The 21,435-nt window shown below is 46.1% G+C and overlaps 1 protein-coding gene across 6 annotated transcripts in view; it reads left to right on the plus strand.

Annotated features, from left to right (window-relative positions):
• ENOX1 (ecto-NOX disulfide-thiol exchanger 1) overlaps positions 1-21,435 on the plus strand; it is a 550,745-nt gene that overhangs the window by 386,831 nt on the left and 142,479 nt on the right. For all 6 annotated transcript variants that reach the window (XM_055336178.1, XM_055336176.1, XM_055336180.1 and 3 more), the window contains 3 exons: positions 6,973-7,146; positions 8,356-8,562; positions 12,183-12,416. In XM_055336178.1, the coding sequence (XP_055192153.1) occupies positions 6,973-7,146; positions 8,356-8,562; positions 12,183-12,416 (615 nt within the window). The remainder of the gene's footprint in view (positions 1-6,972; positions 7,147-8,355; positions 8,563-12,182; positions 12,417-21,435) is intronic.

Below are 21,435 nucleotides of genomic sequence, written 5' to 3' on the forward strand. Positions count from 1 at the left end.
ACCGACTAAGCCACCCAGGTGCCCCGAGAATATCTTCTCTACACACCCATAGGAGTCATCCTTTCGAACACTCAGGTCAGCTGTCACCCCCTCCAGCATTCCTTCTATGACACTGCCCCCCACTCCCCAATTAGTTGCTGTAACAGAGTACAGCAAGCTCTGGGAGGGCTTAAAACAGAAACCTTAATCTCTCTGGGTCCTGGAGGCCAGAAGTCCGAAATCAAGGTGCTGGCAGGGCCATCTTCCCTCCAGGAAGGAACTAGGGAAGAATCTGTTGCATGTCTCTCCCTTCGTCTCTGGGTTTTGTTAGCAGTTCCTGGTGCTCTCTGGCTTGCAGCTACGTAGCCAAATCTCTGCTGCATTGTCACGTGGCATTCGCTGTGTGGACCCGTCTTCTGCATCTCTTCTGTCCTTATGAGAACACCAGTCATATTCGATAGAGCCCGCTGTAATCGAGTATGCCATTGTCCTAACCTGATTGCATCTGCAAAGACCCTGTGTCTGAATAAAGTTATCAGGGGAGTCGTGACTTCAACATCTCTGTTCAGAGAGACCCAATTCAAACCATAAGGCCCGTATCCCACCCTGGGTTCTGGGCTCCTCTGCGTTTAGCACCTCTTACTGAAGTGTCTCCCAACAGTCGTCCTACTGTATTGGCATTGTCTGTTTAGTCTCGTTGACCACCAGACTGTCGCTTCACTGAAGGGAGGACTCAGATAATATCTTTATGGCCAAAGTACCTTTGAGAACGTCCCAACACCTTGTAGGCGCTCAAATGTTTGTCAAAAGATATGCTTCGTGGTCACCATCATGATCCTTTACGTGTATAGAGTAGTAATAACCTATTTTATGTAAGGTTACACGAATGTTACTATACATAAAATACGTGTTTCTCAACATCGCATGTAAGTGCTGCCATTTGTTGCGTACTTGCCATGTGCCCAACGTGATGTCAAAACACTTCCGATTTTTTTTTAATCCTGTGCAATCCTCACAAGAATATTCACACTTAAATCTGACGGTCCCCATTTTGCAGATGTTAGAAATGAGGCTTAGGAAGAGTCAGTGTCCCGAGGCCGCACAGCCAGCACGTGGGAGACCCAGGAGCTGATCGCAGGCACACGTGATGGCAGATGTGGGGTCCTCACGCGTGGGTATGCTGCTTTCCCACAGACCGTCCGTCCCCTCGGAGGCTCCCAGCCTGGGGAGGGAGTATGTCTGGTGATCATGTTCACACGTGCCTGAAGAAGACCCTGAAGCCCAGAGACGTTAAGGGACCAGCCGGTCGTAGGGTCCCTCAGCTGTTGCCCGGGTCAAGTTCACCGTTTTAGAAACTGCTTTCCTTCGTTGATCATGAAATGATCCTTAACAATACTAGAGTAAAGGAGGACAGGGGATGGGGAAAAAAAAGCATTTCCTGTAATAGTCCGTGAGCCTCACCTTCTGCGTTGTAGAAGAGCAGGGCTTGCCACCTGCAGTGGCAAACTACTGTGAGAAACCGTGTCTCCGTCCCAAATGTCCACTGAACAGAATGTCCTCACGTATCCTGTGGTTTCTCTGTCTGGTGATGATAGATCATATTCTGAGGCAGCAGTTCCTCCGGAGAGAGGAGAGGAGCTTGGATGTGTTTGTCAGAGCCCCTGCAGCGCGTTGGTGGGCCCCAGCCCCCGCAGGCTTGGCATCTCCTGGTTCTGAGGTCCCATGTGGGACCCGGGGACAAGGAAGGGGGCCCTGGGACCCTGCCAAATAAGACTCAGCCTCCTGACACAGGCCAGGCTGTGACCCAGACCCCAGGCCTCATAACTGGGGTGTCTGCCTCCCTCCACTAACCCTGTGCCTTGGTCCTGCCGCCGGGATCCTGTCTTGCTCCTTCAGCCCGAGGGCCAGCTCAGGGAACCTCCCTGGTCATGCCTTTCTCTCCGCCTCTGACTCTGTCACACTGTGGCCACACTCACTTCCACCTGCCCCAAGTCAGAACCCGGCTCAGGCCCGATGACCTGGCCACGATGCCCCACCCACGAAGCTGGCCCGCCTGCTCTTGGGTGACATGTGACAGGTAAGGCCAGTGCAATATAAGAGGCAGTCTTACAGGGGCTTCTGGGAAAGTTTATGCTTTTCTGATAAAAGAGGCAGACATGGGTAACACCTCTCTGCCCCTCCATTCTTCCTGCCTTGATTGAGGATGTGATGCCTGGAGCCCAACAGCCACCTTGCTACAATGAGAAAAAGGCCAAGAGAATCTCACAGACACTGACCTACCCTACCGTCATTTGACCAAGCTGATGCCAGCAGCCATATTCCTTCAGAATTCTTGTAAATAAAGTGAAAATCCCCTTTGTGTAAAGCCATTGTTGGTCAGTCTCTGTTACTTGCACCCAGAGTATTTCTGAATACCACCCCCGATGCCCAGAATTACCAGCAGACTATACTGAAAATCCAGATTCCTCTTTCCCATTAGAGACCAAAGGGAGGGGCACCTGGGTGGCTTAGTTGGTTAAGCATCCAACTCTTGATTTCAGTTCCGGTCATGATCTCAAGGTTCTGGGATGGAGTAGACTCACACACGCATGCACATCCTCTCTCTCTCTCAAATAAAATAAAAAAAAAAAACCTCTTGAGTGATGCCCGCCGCTCGTGATCGCTGCCCAGGAGCAGCCCCACCGCTCGCCTTGGGGCCGAGAAGGGCCTCTTTCCTCCTGTCGTTCCCTGTGAGCCCTGCGCCCTGCCCTCTGGGCCGCACCCGTTCCCGACGCTCACAGATGACCTCTGTCCCCGAGCCTCAGCCCAGCAGAGCAGCCGCACGCACGGACGGGCCTCTGTTACCTCTTCCAAGTGAGGTCGAGTTCTCATTTCAAATAATTGGCCTTCAGTGAGGCATTGATGGGAAAGGGCGGGAAGGGGGCCAGCCAACCCTAGGGGCAGTGGACAAATAGAGAAAGCCCCCAGGACACTGGTCGCAGTGTTGCATGCTAGGCCGATTGGAGTCCCCCAGGCCCATCAGGCTCCCCCCTGGCAGGTCTCCTCGGGGGCCCTCCTGTGAGCCTCGGTTTACACTTATCAACTCTTCTGCTGAGTCTGGTGCCCATCCTTCGTGTTCTCCTTAAACACAGCGATTTTTCCCCCAAATAGGAAACATATCACAGTTCCTGACACCAGGTCCTGGCAGCAGCAGGTGCCCAGGAAATGCCACATGAAGGGATGGAAAGAAACTGTCATGCCTCTAGACTCCTGAACACAAAACCCCGACCTGCCCCTAGAAACATGTTCGTCTAATTGATAAAACACTGGGCTACGTCTGAGTCAGTTAAGCAGGATTTTTGTTTCTGGCTTTGTCATTTGCAGTTGGGAGCAGACAGCGAGGAAGAACCGTTAGCTGAGCTCTGGCCTTGGCGCCTCTGTGCTTGCTGGCTGCGGTACAGGGGACAGCGGGACGGGGCTGCGGGCTTCGAAATAAATAACCCTTTCTCTTGCTCGAGTACGATTTCTGAAAGTTCTACTCTACACTTAATTGGATTCTTTCTTGCTGCAACTTAAGCCTTCTTCCTCCTTTCCCTGAGTGGAATTATAACTCATTATCTCTGAAGTTCACAGGGGCAGCTTTTCTAAGCAAGACAAGGAACTGACTCAGAGCTTCACACTCTCTTCTTCACCTTTGTCTTCCTGAGCCTGTGTCTTTCTCAGACTCTCAAAAATTGTGCATTTGCTTTAATGAGTCAGTACATAGCAGGTTCCTGTGCTATTTGGGAAAACAATTTCCATCTGTTCATATATTGTTAAAAAGTAATGGGTTCTTATTTAAAAAAAAAAAGGAAAAGTCTAATCCTTCCCTCCTTCCTCCTCTCTAATACTGAATCTAAGATCCTTTGAGGTCCAACATAATTTAAGTGTTAATTCTTTTCTAAGCTCTTTTCAAGCTACTGCACTCACCATGCAGATTTCATTAAACCTCAGCGTCTCTTCATATTGATGTCTCGGAAAAAAGCAAAGTAACTCTTGCTCCCCATGAAAATATTTTGCTCAAGAGTAGTGTCTTTTGTCCCATTTCTAAAGATGTACTTATTTGTTTGGCCTCCAAAAAAGAAAACAGAAGTCTGTTACAACTAAAAGAGAATGCAAGCGCCGGGCTCCTCATCTTATTTTGCGGGGAAACATCTGGTTATTGTAGGTTCACAGGGTTCGCTGTCCCAAGTGGTCGCAGCCTTCAATCACCCTGTGTCTGCAAACAACCGGGAGGGCCCAGCCAAGCAAGAAACAGAGGAATCTTATGCACAGAATTAAAGATTCTGAGATTAAAGGCATGCGCATGCCAATATTTCTATCTCTAATCTATTCACCTTGAAAGCCTATCTGTTGTTTCAGGGATAAGGATACCAAAAAACAGTCTGTTCTGGAACTTCCCCTTTAGACTTGGCACCTGGATCAGAAGGCTACATCTTGGGGCGTCTGGGTGACTCAGTGGGTTAAGCGTCTGCCTTCCGTTCAGGTTGTGATCCCAGGGTCTTGGGATGAGCCCCTCATACTGGCTCTTTGAGCATCTGTCTTTGGCTCAGGTATCATCCCAGAGTTCTGGGGTCAAGCCCGCATGGGGCTTTCTGCTTGGAGCCTGCCTATGCCTCTCCCTCTCTCTGTGTGTCTCTCATGAATAAATAAACAAAATCTTTTAAAAAAAATTAAAGGAAAAAAAATAGTCAAAAGAGACATATCTACATATGGAGCCAGAGACCCGGCCCTGGTGTTGACTGTGCCATTTATTTGTGATGTTGAGGATTCCATTCAACTGCTTTATGCCTCAATCTCTTTATCTGTCAAATGAGGATAAGACCTGTGAAACTTTATGAGGATTTTAAATGAATAACCAAAGTGTGAATCTTGTCTCTGTCACTTCCCGGCTTTTTATGGCTTCTGTATATCACTTGTTTTGAGCACTGTCAGCACAGACTCCTGGAATACTAGTGCCCCGAGAGATTATCCCATGTTACAAATGAAGAAACTGAGAACCATAATTACAGAGGAAGTACCTAGAATGTCAAGGTGACTCCTTTGAATGAGAATGTTTATTTGGGATCCCTGGGTGGCGCAGCAGTTTAGCGCCTGCCTTTGGCCCAGGGCGTGATCCTGGAGACCCGGGATCGAGTCCCACGTCGGGCTCTCGGTGCATGGGCTCTGCCTATGTCTCTGCTTCTCTCTCTGTGTGTGACTATCATAAATAAATAAATAAAAAGAGAATGTTTATTTGGCATTTATATTTACGTGTTTTTTTTTAAACAAAACCAAAACTGGGGGGGGGGGAAACCACCTCATTTTATTGACATTTTTTTTATTTATTATTTATGATAGTCACAGAGGGAGAGAGAGAGAGAGAGGCAGAGACATAGGCAGAGGGAGAAGCAGGCTCCATGCACCGGGAGCCTGATGTGGGATTCGATCCTGGGTCTCCAGGATCGCGCCCTGGGCCAAAGGCAGGCGCCAAACCGCTGCGCCACCCAGGGATCCCCTATTGACATTTTATTGAAGTCATGCTGGTACACTCTCAATTCGATGGATTTCCTAAGAAATGAGACAGCCGTCCTCTTGGGGTTATAGATCTAGGATCACCCTGCTTATTCTGTTCAACCCAGAGGAAGAGTGGAAACATCCAGGATATAGAGGAAGGCTATCCCCAAGCCTTTTCCCAGAACTGGGAAGTTTTTACCGGTGCTTCCTGTGCTCTGGAGTGTCTTAGTAAACAAAGGGTGTCTCTGCCTCTGGCTTCTCCCACCTTTCAGCACAGGTAAGCAGAGTGAGGCCATGCCTGGGCCGAGGCAGAGGCTGACCTTGGAAGCCACAGATCAGAGGGGCTGGGAGGGAGGATTGGGAGTGATGGAGGAAGAGGAGGAGGTGGAGGAGGAGGAGGAGGAGGGAGAAAAGATAAGAGAGTGAGAAAAGAAAAGGGAGTTCATTGCTGAGGAGTAGCAGAGGGCTCACCGTGACTACTCCTGGTGGCATCTGTGCTACGGTGTGTCTACTGAGAACCAGGGAGAGTGTCTGCTTTCTGCAAACAGAAATGCTCCTTAGACACTCAGTACAATCTTCTAACAGTCTCTGCTTGCAAATAAATCTTACTTATTCAGGAAAAGAAAATCCTCGTATATCACCATTGAAATCACTTGTTTCATTACCACACTAAAAAAAAAAAAAAACAACAATGCATTAATGCATTGGTTATATTGGAAAACCCATTCTTTTTGCCCCCCCCCTTTTTTTATACAGAGCGTAAATTTGTTTTTTGTTTTTTTTATAGCAGGGCATAAAGATTTCAGGAAGGTTGGTCAATTATTTATTTGTTGATTGAATTATAGGAAGAAAGTGTGATTATCCAGTGGAATGCAGAAATGTATGCAATTAATCCCGTGCCTGCATGTACTTAACCCGGCCATCGTAATCACTCTTTTTTTTTTTTTTTTATTTCCCGGGGGAAATAGGTGAGGTTGGACCTGAATGCATCATTATAAAGTATGCACATATAAATTGAACTTTTCCAAATCTAGGTCACTTGAATAAGAAGGCTCTTTTGATAAAAACAGACTGACAATTAGATTCACAGGGTGCTTCAATGTTAAATGATATTCTTCCCACATTCTGGGTCATAAGGCAGCCTAAACACCACACCGATGTTAAGAAACACAAAATCATATTTGCAACAATAGCAAAGCTTCATGGTGCATGGTTTCCACTTTAATGTGCTGTGTTCCATTATGCCACGTTAATGTTTTAAGTAATATAATTTCCCTTTCATGTAGTTTTAAGTTCATCTTTTATTTTCTCTTTACCTTTCTGGAATAGCTTTCTATAATGCTACATCTTATGGCGGGGGAAATTCCTTAAAAAAAAAAAAGTATAAAGTTGAACGATCCTTGCAGGAAAACAGCAAAAATAACAATGAAAATTGATTTTAGATCCTCCAACCAAAATGTTATCTTGTGTACTTCACAGACTCAATCTGTGTCCCAGGCTTTGATCCAGGCCTCAACATGATGACTGGGATCACCCCCATTAACCCAATGATACCAGGCCTGGGGCTGGTGCCACCCCCGCCGCCAACAGAAGTGGCTGTCGTCAAAGAAATAATCCACTGCAAAAGTTGTACTCTTTTCCCTCAAAATCCAAGTAAGTGATACCTGTGGAAAATATCTGCTCGTCCATTTAAATTTATTTCTTTTCTCTCTCTTTTTTTTTAATGTAGCATTGCATGCGCTTTCAAAATTCTTCCGCATGGATGCACAAGTGGGGATCCATTCTACATAAGGCTTCTGTCTCTAGATTAGCACAAATGTCTGGGGATGTGTCCATGTGTTCTATCCAGGAGCTGAATTGACACCATGAAGGCAGTATGTGTGGTGTGGGGATATATAATCCAGCATTAAGAATCTTTCTGCATGCAACAAAGTCTAGCATTTGCTGCAAACCATAGTGTGAAACACGTGAGCATTTCCATCCATCTTCACAAATGTGGGAGAAAAGCTCTGAAATGTGCTTTGCTAGATGGAAAATTGAATTAATTTGGCAGTTAGCAATTTTGGGGGGAGCCCGCATCTCAGAGTTTCTGGGCCAAATTGCATTTGCTTGAAGGAAACGTACATTTGATAAAATAAATGAGCCAGAATTTTTTTTTTAATTTAGTCTCAGATACTAAGTTTATGGGCTTAAATAGCTAGAATTTTTTTTTATTCATATTAATCAGTGTTGCCTTTTTGAAGTGGACTTTTCAGGAGATTGCTTTAGTAATCTACATATAAACTAGGTAAAATGTTGTGACAGTGTACGTTTTATCTTTTCCTACAGCCTCCCCCAAATGTAATCGTTGGCTCATTTAAATGTGAATTTTTGAAAAAAGTGTTGTTTTCAGGCCCAGTGTTTCCCAGCCCAGCAAGTACTGCGCGCACTTGCGGGTTGTGTTCCCTGCCTCTGCCTTGCAGATCCATTATCCCGCAGCAAGACAAAGCAGATAACAAGCCCAAGTTTTCCATCATGTTGTCATTTCATCATGCTTTGTACTTTGTGAAGTCTCCCCCCCCCACACACACACACACGTACACCATTTTCTGGGGTGCTGTATTATGAAGGAGAAACGAAATTATGCTTTTGCTCATGGACAAGCATAGCCACTCTGTGTAGTAAGGCACCCAGAAAGTAAGGGTTGGGAGGAGGAGGGGAGAGGAGGGGAAAACAAGACAGCTGCCATCAGTGGAAGTGGGTGTAGAAATTTCTCGTGACTCCGAGTGGAAAGTTCCTCTGTCAGCTGCACTTCCATGGGGGGAACCCGGAGGAGCGCAGAGAAATAAAAGGCACACCCCTCTGTTTTGTTGTTATTATTAGATCTTCCACCTCCTTCCACACGAGAACGACCTCCTGGGTGTAAGACCGTGTTTGTCGGAGGATTACCAGAAAATGCTACTGAGGAAATTATTCAAGAAGTCTTTGAGCAGTGCGGTGATATTACAGCAATTCGGAAAAGCAAGAAGAATTTTTGTCACATTCGCTTTGCAGAGGAATTCATGGTTGATAAAGCCATTTACCTTTCTGGTACTTTGCATTACATAAGGGGTTTTCTAGGCATTTTGTGATGTTTTGTGATGTTAATACGAGCTTATTCCCTTTCGCCTCAACTGGCACAATGAAGTTCTCACAGTTGGGGCTGGAAAAGGAGGAACTCTGGTCTTTTCCCTTGGCTTCCAGAAGCTCTAATGTTAAGTCTGTGAGTGTACGTCGTGGCAGGAAGGGTTTCCCACCACCAGCCTTCAGGAATTCCGTCGAGGTTCTAATTAATGTTCTCAAGTGCTTATTAGATGAAAACCAATATTATGAATACTGAGGGCCATTATTATTATTGGATGTAATTCCCTGGGGGAATAAAGTACTCTCTCAGCATGATTTCAGTTTTTCAGAAGTGGTTCACTTTCTAGACCCCAGGGTATCGAATCAAGATCGGGTTCCGTGCAGAAAGTAGCCGGTGGGCCTCAGGGGAAGGCCCGCTATCACTGCCCAAGGAAGGCCTAGTACGTTTGCAGTGGTAACGCCTGCCCTGTGATACCTGCTTCTTTGGTGCCAATTGATAGGGGGGGATTTTTGCAGATGTTAAAATTAGACCCCGTGCTGCCGGCGGGTGTCGGAGCGAGTGTCCAGAGGCTGTCATCGAGGCCTCTGCCAGATCTAAGAACTATGGATCTGGTATTGGGATGTGGTTTTAGGGAGATGTGTGCTTAGATTCAACACCTTGCCGTCCCCTCACGAGACTCGCCTTCTGTGTGCCTCAGTCTATCTCTGCACACTCAGTGCCTTTCTATTCCTGAGGCCAAGCCAATGAGGGGAGGTGAGAAAAAAAGAGGGGGAAAAAGCGATATATATAGAGATATATATGGAATCCTACTGCCAGGCTTACTTAATTTCTGCAGGCCACTCCTCCTGCCATGGAATTTCTTTGCAAACCTCAGGAGCTGGGGTTATTCCAACACCAATCACTGCAACTTTCATGAGCCCGGGTAGTGACATGGAGAACCTTCAAACCCTTATTCCAATAAAACCTTACAAAGTGGGTGGGCCAGTGGAATCTGAAAGCATTCTAAAATAGAGAAGGAAGACGAAACATAGAAGAAAGACTTTACAACACACAAACAGCTCTGTGTTTTACTTTTCATGTGTTCCTGGGCCTTAGCATCAGAGGAATCTGTAACACAGCCGGGAACTCTGTGGAGTGGTGGCGATGGGTCTCACGTGCCTTGGGCAAGATAACCTCTCTCTGGCCTCCATTTTCTCATCTGAAAAATTGAGGGAGTAACAGTAGCAACTCATAGAATTATTACGAGGAATGAATCAAAATAATGGATATTAAGTGCTTGACAGGGCACCTGCAACAATAGGAACCATTCAGCAAATGGTTGTTTTTAACACAAATATCCTGAAGATGGTAAAAGAAGGACTGATTCTTGTGTCTCCCAGACCTGCCCGGGGAACGTGGGCTGTATCCACAGCTCTACCCGTAAACAATTGCTTTTTTCCACCTGGGTTAGAGGTGATCCAAAGTGCCTTTCAACTCCAACATCACCCAGCATTTAGACCCAATCAGGAACCCCATGAGACACTGGCCAAAGATGAATAGGCCCAAATTTAGGCACGTGGAAGGTACTCCTCTATTTTTATCCCTTGATGCTCCGCTTTTCCCAGCTTGGGTCCTGCTTGTGAGCCAGGCACCTGCTTGCCCCTTGCTCTGCCCCTGGACAGCAGGAGGAGCCCGCAGCAGAGGCCTCACCCCCAGCCTCCCTGCCTAGAGGCACAGGGGTCCCCCCAGCTCCATCTCAGCCACCCTAGGGAGGTTGCACACCAGTCCGGGGAAGATCTGAAAGGCTGGTTAACTAGAGGGGCAGGAGGGAAGGGAGGCTGCCCCTCCTGTGTGTGAGCTCCTGCAAACCCAGGCCCAGCTGGAAGGCCTAATTTAGGACCGCGTTCACATTTGAAGGCCAAGCTAATTTTAGATTTAGCCTCATCAGGATCTCTTTTAAGGCCTTAATGATGATGTTTTGGTGAAAGAGAGGGTACTTTTTGGAACCAGAAATATCTGAAAAGTGATGCTCTGGATGTGAGCAGAAGAAAGACACTGGGCCAGTTTAGGGCCACAGTGGCCAGCCAGTCTTAGGCACTGTTGCCTCCTCAGCTATTAAGTATGTATATCTTGGCCTGCTGACTCGTTAAGTTTCTAGGGCCCAGAACCAAGATACACTCTGCTTTAGCATGAATTCCACTCATATGCGATCCAGTGTTTGCGGTTTGGGTAGGTATTGTTCTACCTTCCCATTCTTAGAGAACACCATTTAAACCCAGGAGTGAGAAGGGCGAAACAGGAATCAGATGGGAGATCTGCTTTGTATTTGTACCTTCCCAAAGGTGTGAGGCGCCCTACAGGGAAGAAGTCAGCCTCTGCGGGCGTTTTCAGCGGAGTTTCAACCCAAATGCCAAGATAATCCATTGAAATGTACCACGGAGATCTTGAACATCGGTGTAGTACAGCCTAGCATTTCACCCTGGTACCTCATTTGCAAAGCCCCTACACAGCAAAAGTGCTCATTTTGCTCTTTCCTCTGGCAGCCCCGACAGCTGTGATCCTGCTGGGACCTGAATTTATGTTTTTAAAATCTGAGTACCCCAAACTAAAGAGCAGCCTCAAAGCCAAGTCTTCTCCATTTGAAGTTAGGCTGGCTGGCTGGTTTCAGTTGTGTTCGGGTTGATTCCTCAGATCCAGTTTCTGCACATCATCGTTATAAGTTGGGTACCTCGCAGTAAATCCCCCAAAGATTTCCAGGCCCATTTTTTTTTCGGTCTAGCTCTGCGCTCTTGCACAGGCTCCTGTGGCCTTCAAAGATTGCGTGGACAATTTGTGCGGTGCTGCATGCCAGATGAGGTGCTGCAGGGCTAGGAGGAAGGCAGCAGTGAGGCCTCTTGATTGAAGGTAAAATATTCTCCTGTGTGCCCCAGAGGATAAGTGGAAATAAAACAGCATTGCAAAATTGCCTCAGTAATTGTGGCTTTTGCAGCTGCCGAGAGAGAATTGAGCAGCATTTTCTAGGGGAATGAAGCAATAATCTGCGAGTGAGGTGTTATGGAATTTACTTTGTAGATCCTTTTAAATATCATAGATATTCTTTATTTACTCCTACCTGCCTTTTTTCTACAAAGAATTTACGAGCACTTCTACAACAGAGTTCCTGTAAATTGAAAATCTAACACCAAGGCCATAGAAACGCAGAGAGGGGAAGAGGGGGTCGGGGGAGGAAGCGACATGCCACATGCCGAATTTGTTCCTGAGCTTCCTGGAAGCCAGAGGGAAGAAGGAAAGAGTGACAATAAGTGACCTGGCTCTTGAGGTCCCCCTCTTAGTCACACTGGCTTGCAAGGTGGGTAGGTGACGGGCTGAGACACCTCCCAGAAGCGCATTTATCTCCAAAGCCCCTAATAAGCTGAAGTTGGCAGTGGTTCCACATCCCTGGGGAGGAGGGTAATCGCTTCCCACCTCCTCTGGGGACAACGCAGTGCCCTTCATCTGGGCAAAAAAAAAAAAAATGGAATTAAGTGAAAGCTCCCCCAGTGTGGCTTGAGGGGCCTGGATGATGCTGGTGAGGTTGTGACAGGTCAGGCCTTTCCGTGGCTTTCAGGTTACCGGATGCGGCTAGGGTCCAGCACGGACAAGAAGGACTCAGGCCGCCTGCACGTGGACTTCGCGCAGGCCAGGGACGACTTCTACGAGTGGGAGTGCAAGCAGCGGATGCGCGCGCGCGAGGAGCGGCACCGGCGCAAGCTGGAGGAGGACCGGCTGCGGCCGCCCTCGCCACCTGCCATCATGCACTACTCGGAGCACGAGGCGGCGCTGCTGGCCGACAAGCTGAAAGGTAAGGGGGGGTTCGGGTGGGGGCTCAGCGGTTCAGGCCGCCTGTGGCCCGGGGCATGACCCTGGAGACCCGGGATTGAGTCCCATGTCGGGCTCCCTGCATGGAGCCGGCTTCTCCCTCTGCCTGGGTCTCTGTATCTCTGTGTGTGTGTGTGTGTGTGTGGTGTGTCTCATGCATAAATAAATAAAATTAAAAAATAAAAAAAAGCTAAGGGACCTCCCCTCGCCAGCCCCTGTGCACCCCTCATCTGTGCACGGTGCGAGAGGAATATGGACAAAGCATCCCAAAGCATCCCTGCCTCCAGAATAGTTAGGAACCAAAATGAGAATAGTTCAGGTCTTTAAAGGTGGCTGTGGGCCTTTCGCATGTTTGATGCTGGGGAGGGAGGGAATAGGGCCGTAGGGGGGCTTCAGTACCTGCCCCAGTGAACTGCAGACGATTGCAAAGGGGCCCCGCTTGAACTCAGGATCACGCATAGGTGTGAGCTCTTCTCCCATTGTTGATCAGTTGTGTCATCTGAGCAGCCCCTGCATTTCCAGGCAAATGACGGTCAGGCCTTCCTCGGGTCGTTGGTCGTGGCAGGTTTTATTTTTTTAAAAAAGGATTTTATTTATTCATCCATGAGAAACACAGAGAGAGAGACAGAGACATAGGCAGAGGGAGAAACAGGCTCCATGCAGGGATCCGATCTTAGAACTCCGGGATCACGTCCTGAGCCAAAGGCAGACGCTCAACCAATGAGCCACCCAGGGCACTGGCAGGTTTTAATGAGAGAACACAGGTTACAGTAGCTGGTCTCACCCAGGGGTCTCGGGTCAGTGATTAAGTGTAGTACAAAGCCAGTGGCATGATTGTCCCCCAACAGAGGAGCAACGTGCTTTGGGACCACAGGGGCAAGTGTTGATGATGGAATCAAGAAAATCTTCACAGAGGAGAACTGTGCACGTTAAACAAGATTTTTCTTTCCCAGGAGAAGAAGGGCCGAAAGACATTGGGGTCAGAGGCAGGAGCCCCAAGAAAAAGAACACAAGGAAGCAGAGGGGGAACTTGGCAAAAGTGGAGAAATGCAAGTGGCCTGCCCCACAGCCCATGTGAGAGCTGCATGCATGGAGCTTTATAGAGCAAGGTGGAGCTGGAAAAGCAGTCCAGGGCCAGATAGTAGAGCCCTGAAGGCTGCCTCTGGATTTGGGGTTTATTCCATAAGCAGTGGAGAAGCCATTAAAGATTTCTTATCAGAAGAGGGATGTGATTGATCTTGGAGTGTTTTAGAGCATAGCTAGTATATATTGCTGGCAGTGTGTAAAGCGGATTGGATGTTTTCACTAAATGAAATGTGTGAAAGCTGCCCAAAACCTATTTTAGGAGGATAGGAGGTCGGCATTCTGTTTCTTTAAAAGAGAATTCTTTAAAAGAGAATTATTTTCAGAAGGACTTCTGCTTCTAACCCTCATCCCCTGTTCAGGCGTTGGGAGTCCCTAATGACCTGCTGCTGTGGCTGAAATGCCCCCCTGTGACTACTGAGGGCTTGCTTGCTTGCTTTTTTTTTTTTTTTTTTTGCCAATGGTGTGTGTTCCGCTGCTCAGGGAAGGCCTGTCTTACAGACATAAATATATAGGCCATGGGTGTTCCTCTAACAAAAAGCCCACAAAAGGCAAATACAGGCATCATCTCCCTTTTCCACTCAGGCTACAAATCATAAGGAGTGGCCAGAATGAGAACGAGCAACACCCTCAACCAGGATTGTTGGTTTTGGAACAAATAGCTTTTTCTTTAATATCCTGTACATTGTGCATTATCCACTTGTGTGCTATGCTTAGATGTGACAAAAACTAGCGTCTTGGTTCTGTGACCTCTTGGAGGGATTTCAAAAAAGTTTGGCACCTTCCTATTCTTTTTGAAGAAGCCAGCACAGAAATGTCTTTGCACGTCAGAGGAACATGGCATTGCCTTTCCCGTTAGAGGATCACAGATTGGGATGTCAATTGGGTGAAGTAATTTGCAAGCTCTGCCATTTCAAAAATATATATTTATATAGATGAGTATAATTTGCAGAATTTAGGAGCTGCACCTTTGCCAAGTACTGTGTGATCCCTTGAGAGAACAGATTGGAAAATTTAATAGATGGCAGTTACAGTAGAATGAACTAGCTGGGGATACATCTCAGGCAACCAGTCAGTAATATCAAGCTTGACAATTTCAACCCAAGCACAGAGTTTGGAATATAAACAGCATTTAATTGCTTGGGAAATTGGCTGCTTCAGAGAGGAAATCCAGTCCGTGCTCCTTATAACGCTGCAAAGCCAGACAAGAGGGACTGAGAAAACTGCTCCCCTGAAAATGATTTCATTGATGCGGAGATTAAAAAAAAATGGAGTCAAAAATCCAAGGTAAGGAAGCCTGGGTAAAAGAGAAGATGGAAATATGATCCGAAAATACCTAATTGGATTTGATTTGATTTTTTCCCCCTCCCCTGAGAGTTCATGCTATCTTAGGTTTCTTACATTTTCCCCCATTTTACATTGCACTTGTGTATTCTTGAAGTTTTCTTACTGACAATCAGCTCTGTCTAGCAAAATCTGCACAAGCTAACTCTTCATCATGACCCACAAGGCCCTTGACATCCTGCCCGGCGTTAAAAGTGTGCACAATGTACGTGCTTAATTCTTTTCTCTCTTCCTCAGTGATTTGGATCTTTGAGCACGTTGCATTTCTGGCCACTGGTGCCACCAGACGTGATTGGAGATCCAGGGGAGTAGTGATGCACGTGGCCATCATTCCACAAATATTTGGGGAGCCCTTTACCATATATCTGAGACTGTGCTAATAAGCACTGTGCAGGGAGATAACAGCATGAGAGCCTCTGCCTCATGGAGTTTAGGCTTCTGGAGTGGTAGAGGCAATTAGAAAGCACCACGTACTTCCCACCATCGGGAGAACCCAGCTGGCCAGCGACAGGGTCAGGGGCCAGATCTTCTGAGACCAGGTGACTACAGGCCCAGCAGCCACTGGGCCTTCTTGAAGGCAGAGGAAACGTCAAGTTGTAATTGTGTAGTGTCTAAGGCAGCGTCTGTTACGTTCCTACAAATTCTAAAAAAGAAAATTAGCAGGCACCCTACTGATTAAATAGACATTGTTCTGAGACAATTCAACTTAATGAAGACTGACTGGGAAGTAACTGCTCACAGACCCAAAGTTTATAGCATGGCTTTGAGAAAGTGAGAAGGAGCTCAATAACACCATAATTACACTTTATTGGAAACAGTAGCACCAGGCAGATGAGATAATGAATTTCGGTGTGTCTAACACAGACCATCCACCCCTGGAGGAGCCTTGTGTTTGGACTGTGGAAGGAAGAGATTGATTAGACGGTGAGAAAGATTATATCCTAATTCACTGGAGATTTCTCCTGGCAAGAGCATTTAAAAGTTTTTGTGTACTTTTTCCCCTTTTGGAAAGCTGCACATAATCTTTCATTATGTGATGAATGAAGAGTTTCTCTCTGCATCAGGTGAAGTTTTGACAGAGCTTTGAAGCAGTGCCCTTGGGATCCCCTGGTGTGTCATCATGAATTCAGTTCTCCTGGGATCCGCATTCATAATTTCCGGAGGGCTAGACTCTGATTTGCATACAGAGTGGCCCAGTGTCAGCCTGCCAGAGAGAGAAAGGGGTGGAAGTGGTGCTGGCATTTTGCTGAGACGGTTGTCAATATTTATGGTTCCCAGAAAGTAAAAATCAATAATGCTGTAAGCCAAGTGGAAGTTCCATTAGCTAAAAGCCCGGCTTCCTTCTTAGGGCAAGGGAAATGAGAAGCACAGGAGCCTGTTCGAGAATCACTTTCTTAGGCATAACTGACCTTCACAGAGGCAAGATGGGCCATTTCATCCAGAAACATTTTGTTTGACCCCAAAGCAGGAATAATCAGTGCATTTTTCATATTGCCAAACCCCCCCCTTAATTTTTTCATTTTTACAGGTACTATGTAGTTGGGGGAGATAGTGTGTGTTAACCATTTGTATCGCCTTTCCTGCTCTCTGTGATTTGGAGGATAGATAAGGTTACGCCCCTTTTAATGGTTAATTAAGCAGCTAAAAAATGGAGACTTGTTTAAGGATGTCCAATGTTTAGAGACACATGGTGAAATTTTAGGAATGTTGTAGTAGTAATGCTTGGGCCACCCCGGAATCCCCATTCTGCTTGGGTCAATCTGTGACCTACACTGTAAGCGATTTCCAGCCATCACAGAAGCCAGAAATCAGTGACAGCTAGGTAGACACACCATTCACATGATTCACTGTGTGGATGTGTACATGTGTGTGTAGCCCCATTTTTGAGGAAAAAAATGTGCTGTAGAGCATCTTCCTTTTATCTCATTCCAGGGACATTTTTTTCAAACATTAATCTCCTCTGCTATTATTTCTTTATAGATCCAGCTGCAAGTAAGGATACTACAGCCCCCTCCCCCCAACCCCCCTACCCCCGTACCCTAGCCTAAGTTCTCCTATTCAGTGTCCCTGGCTTGGCTCTCTTCCCCACCTATTGTTCTGAAAAATCAAGGCCATATCTCCCTGTGTGGACACAAAGGGAGAGAAAAAAACTGCTTACCGATTTGAGTCCCTTTCCCCTTATTTATCTCTTCATCAGTCTGGTTGATGTCCACCCCATGTCCACCTGCTGAGTCCCAGGCTCTGCGTCCTGGCCCTGGGCCTGGCCTTTGAGGAGCTTGCAGGTCACGGGTTGCTAAAGGATGCTCTGGCAGCGGAAGCATGACTTACAGATATCAAATGAACACGTGCCAGTGATTTTAACTCAGCTAATTAATGAGAGAATTGGTAAGACGTTAAAAACTTGATTCAAAAAAAAAACTTGATTCAAAAGAGAGTTTGCTCTATAACGATTCATATTTTCTACGGGACAAAATACATCTGCATTGTTACGGAGAATTATTTGCATTGTGACCAACTCTCCACAATTTATGTTCTGTCCCTGAAGAGTTATAAGATAGCCTGGTCAAAAGCAATGAAAGATTCACGACCCTATAGAATCAGATACTTCCAGGGACTAGGGGGCAATGGAGAGGGTCCGCTAGGCCATGGCCGACATTCCACAGAAAGGATCTGCAGTAGTCTGTACACCTGTTTCCAATTCTTGGACTTTTTTTTTCACTTTTTTTAGGAGGGGGGGGATTGGGGTGCCTAGTGTTAAAGCAGCTATTTTTTAAATGGGGGTGGGGGAGGTTAGGGACAAGGATTCACAAAGCTCATAAGGATCACATCAAGTCCTTTTCAGTATTCTCTACTATCTCAGCTGCTACTTTCCATTTCAGGGTTTTGTCATCTTTTAACTTTAAGATGAGTTCCCAGCCAGTTTCCCTGGTTTTCATTGACTGATTTCTTCCAGTGCTTCCAAAACTTTAATGTGCATATGAATCACTTGGAGTAGGATGCAGATTCTGAGTCAGGAAGCCTGAGTAAGGGTGAGTCTGCATTTTCAAGGAGCTCCCAAATGACACTCAAGCTTAAAGTCTTTGAAGAGCAAAGATTTATCCCAAGTGCAGGTTTTTTAAATGCCTACGATGTGCCAGGTGCTCAGTATCCGTGGAAGAGAGGGAGAGAGGTTGAAAAAAATCTGAAGTAACCACAAATGAAATGAGATGGGTATGGATTCAGGTAGTGACATTGAGGGATGATAGTCATTATAGTATTATTTATGCCTCACAAAACTGAAGCCAGTCATTATTTTCCCAGAATTAAAAATACTTTCCAAAAGATTTTTGAGTCACTTGATAGGCTGGTTGGGGAGTGCCTTCCTGGAGAAGGTTCTGCTTCTCTGTGATCATCTGACGTCATTCTTAACTTTCATTGCCAGTGGCAATGACCTCAGGGCCCTGCAGGATAAAGGACCAGCTTCACTGCCAGGAGAACATTTATCTCTGGGAGACACTGTGAAAATACCCTTTAACACAAAACTAAAATGTTTATTACCAACCGATGTGTCCCAACTTCTGACCAACCACTGAATTTGTGGCTTTCTAGCACTAATGACTGCAAGTCTATTAGAAATAGTGTAATCAAATATAGATGAAGTACAAAGAGAAAAACTCGAAGTGACCAAAAGACTGAAATATGTGGGATCCCTGGGTGGCTCAGCGGTTTAGTGCCTGCCTTCGGCCCAGGGCGTGATCCTGGAGTCCCAGGATCGAGTCCTGCATCGGGCTCCTTGCATGGAGCCTGCTTCTCCCTCTGCCCCTGTCTCTGCCCCTCTCTCTGTGTGTCTCTCATGAATAAATAAATATTTTTTTAAAAAAACAAGATTCTTTAAAAAAAAAAAAGACTGAATTATTCTCATGTTAGCCCTTCAAAAGTAGAGGCAGTCCAACAATTACTGTATAGAATGACTGATGGTTTAGTAGCAGGATATGTAGGGAATTGTGGAAACATAGCAAATGGGCACCTAATTCATGTCAGGGTTACAGAAAAACTGCCTCCATGAAAGATGCTGAAGCTGAATCTTGAGGGAAACAGAACAGTTAGGCAGGTGGACCAGAGCCATGAGGGCTCCTAGGATGAGTGCATAGAACATGCAAAGGCTGGCGAGGGATGGCCATGGTGTTTAACAAAGAGGAGAGTGATAAGGGAATGAGGGATGGATTGAAGAGGAAAATGCGAATCAAGAAAAGCCGTGGAGCAAACATGTGCAGTAACCTGGGTGTGACATTGTGAAGACCCTGATTAGAATAGCACTGCCCAAGGGGTGCCTGGGTGGCTCAGTGGGTTCGGCGTCTGGGATGGAGCCCTGCATCAAACCCCTCATCGGGCTCCCTGCTCAGCAAGGGGTCTGTTTCTCCATCTCCCTCTGGCCCTCAACCCCCACCCCTGCTTATACTTTCTCTCTCTCTCAAATAAATAAAATCTTTTAAAAAAGGAAAAAAAGAAAACACTGCTCAATTTTTAATGAGCAAATGGTCCATATTCACTCCGATTAATGCACCGATTTTCCCAATTCTTACCGCGGAAGAAGCACGCCTGTGCGTTCTAAGTGTCTAAACTGCACCCATGTTCAGAGTTATGCCAAAGCATGTTTGCAGAAAGTATTTGGAATTTTTTTTTTTTTTTTTTTTTTTTTTAGTATTTGGAATTTTTATAACTGCATCTTCGACGTGATTTTTATGAGCAGTGTTAATTTCTTTTCACATGACTAGCTTTAATAATGCCGCAATGTAAATCCTGTTTAAATTAGTTTATATTGTTTTCTGTTTTCTCGGTGATCTTTCCACCGAATACAAAATCGAATTTGCGGTTGGCTATTGTAAATGACCGCTCCCAATACGCGCCTGCAGCCATTCAGAGTGAGTTGCTCAGTTAGTCTTAATTAATACAAAGTCACTTCTTTACATAGCAGCGGACACTGACCACACTTAGCAGTCGTGCCTCAACTAACGTTTTCACATTTAATTTGCATGTCAGTACAGCAGTCATAGAGTGGCCTGGCAGTTTTCGAAAGTTCAGAAAAATAAGGATGAAATGGGGAGTTTGCAAAAGTATAAACGTCCTTTAAGCTAAAGGAATTCTGCATACAATTGGCGTTACGTATTTTTTTAACACTTGTTAAAATGGGAGCAAGTCTCTTGCCTGCTTACTTTATAGATTGCGTATTTTCAGTCGCTTAATCCTAAAACTGCTGTTTCTCTTTCTGAAAACTATCAATTAACTCTGATCTGCCTGTGAACCTACACTCTCTGCCTGGGAGTGAAGAACAATAAAAAAATTTGGTTTTTCAGATCATTTGAACAAACCTACATTTTTAAAATGACAGCGTGTTCTCCCTGGCAGTGGATTAGTGTATTTATGGACCCGGTGACCACAAGCAAGAGAAGGAAAAACAACCAGTAATACGAGGGAAAGATAGCTAGGCCAGCAGTGTTCTCTCTCCTAGTAAGCTCGACGACAAAATCGTGGAGGGTTTTCTTTGCTCTGTTATGCAGACATGAAAGACGCAGCAAAGGGGAAAAATGGTACACGGAGTCAGTGTTTTCTTTTTTGTTGTTGTTATTTTTTAAGAGGGGGGAAAAAGATTTCTTAGAAGCATTAGGTTTATTCGTGCTGTCTTTTGGGAGGTCCATTCTCCTAACATATATTGGCAGGGAGAGAGGTAGCGAGCGCGCGCGGGAGGCAAAATTTATTCTGACTGTAACGGTCACAGTGGGCCTCTCACAAACATAATGCTAAATTATGGGCCTCTCCATGGGCTGAACGTAATGTTAAGTTGTATGATGGATTTTATCTTACACAAGCCGCTCCGGTCCATGAAATGAGATAAGAAACCACTGCAGCTGGAGTTCACAGAGGGTTGAGCTCAGACTAAAATTCCAGAGTTAGCAAAATTGGATGAGCCAGCTGTGGGACCGCAGGCGTGTGTTCTGTGCCTGTGCGTTGAGATTTTCGAGGACAGGCATCCTTCCTTTGCGGGGTGCCCCGTTATCTCCTCTGGGGAAGGTGGGAGGCTGGAGGGGGCAGGTTTGCACTGAGAAAAGGCTATGATCCCCAACCACAGTCCCTGCCACCGAGGGAGAGGGCCTGGGTGGGTGTCAGTCTGTAGCACGTGTTTGATAGGTACCTCCAGCCTGGAGAAAGCGGAGCACACTGCATACACACTGGGTCAGGGTGGTCCTGCCTTCATTGAGCGCATGTACCTCTGGGCAAGCGACAGCCCCAGCAAGGACGTTGTGTGCCACCTGGGAGGGGGCCGCTGGCAGAAAAAGGACTAAGGGTGTTTCTATGATGTGTGACGTGCCAGCAACAGTGGTTGATTAAAAAACATCTGATGAGCGAGAGAAAATAAAACTCCTTTACCAAAGATGAATCATGCTCTATCCAGTCTTTTAGGGTGTATATCTGTGTATGTATAAACAACGTATAATACATAAGTATAGAAAATATATGCACGTACAAACTTATACACACAATACATAAGGATGTTTCTGATGGTCCTCCAGTGGAGAGAACATAATAGGCACTGAGTA

This window comes from Nyctereutes procyonoides, unplaced genomic scaffold (genome assembly GCF_905146905.1).
Source record: "Nyctereutes procyonoides isolate TBG_1078 unplaced genomic scaffold, NYPRO_anot_genome, whole genome shotgun sequence".
NCBI lineage: Eukaryota > Metazoa > Chordata > Mammalia > Carnivora > Canidae > Nyctereutes > Nyctereutes procyonoides.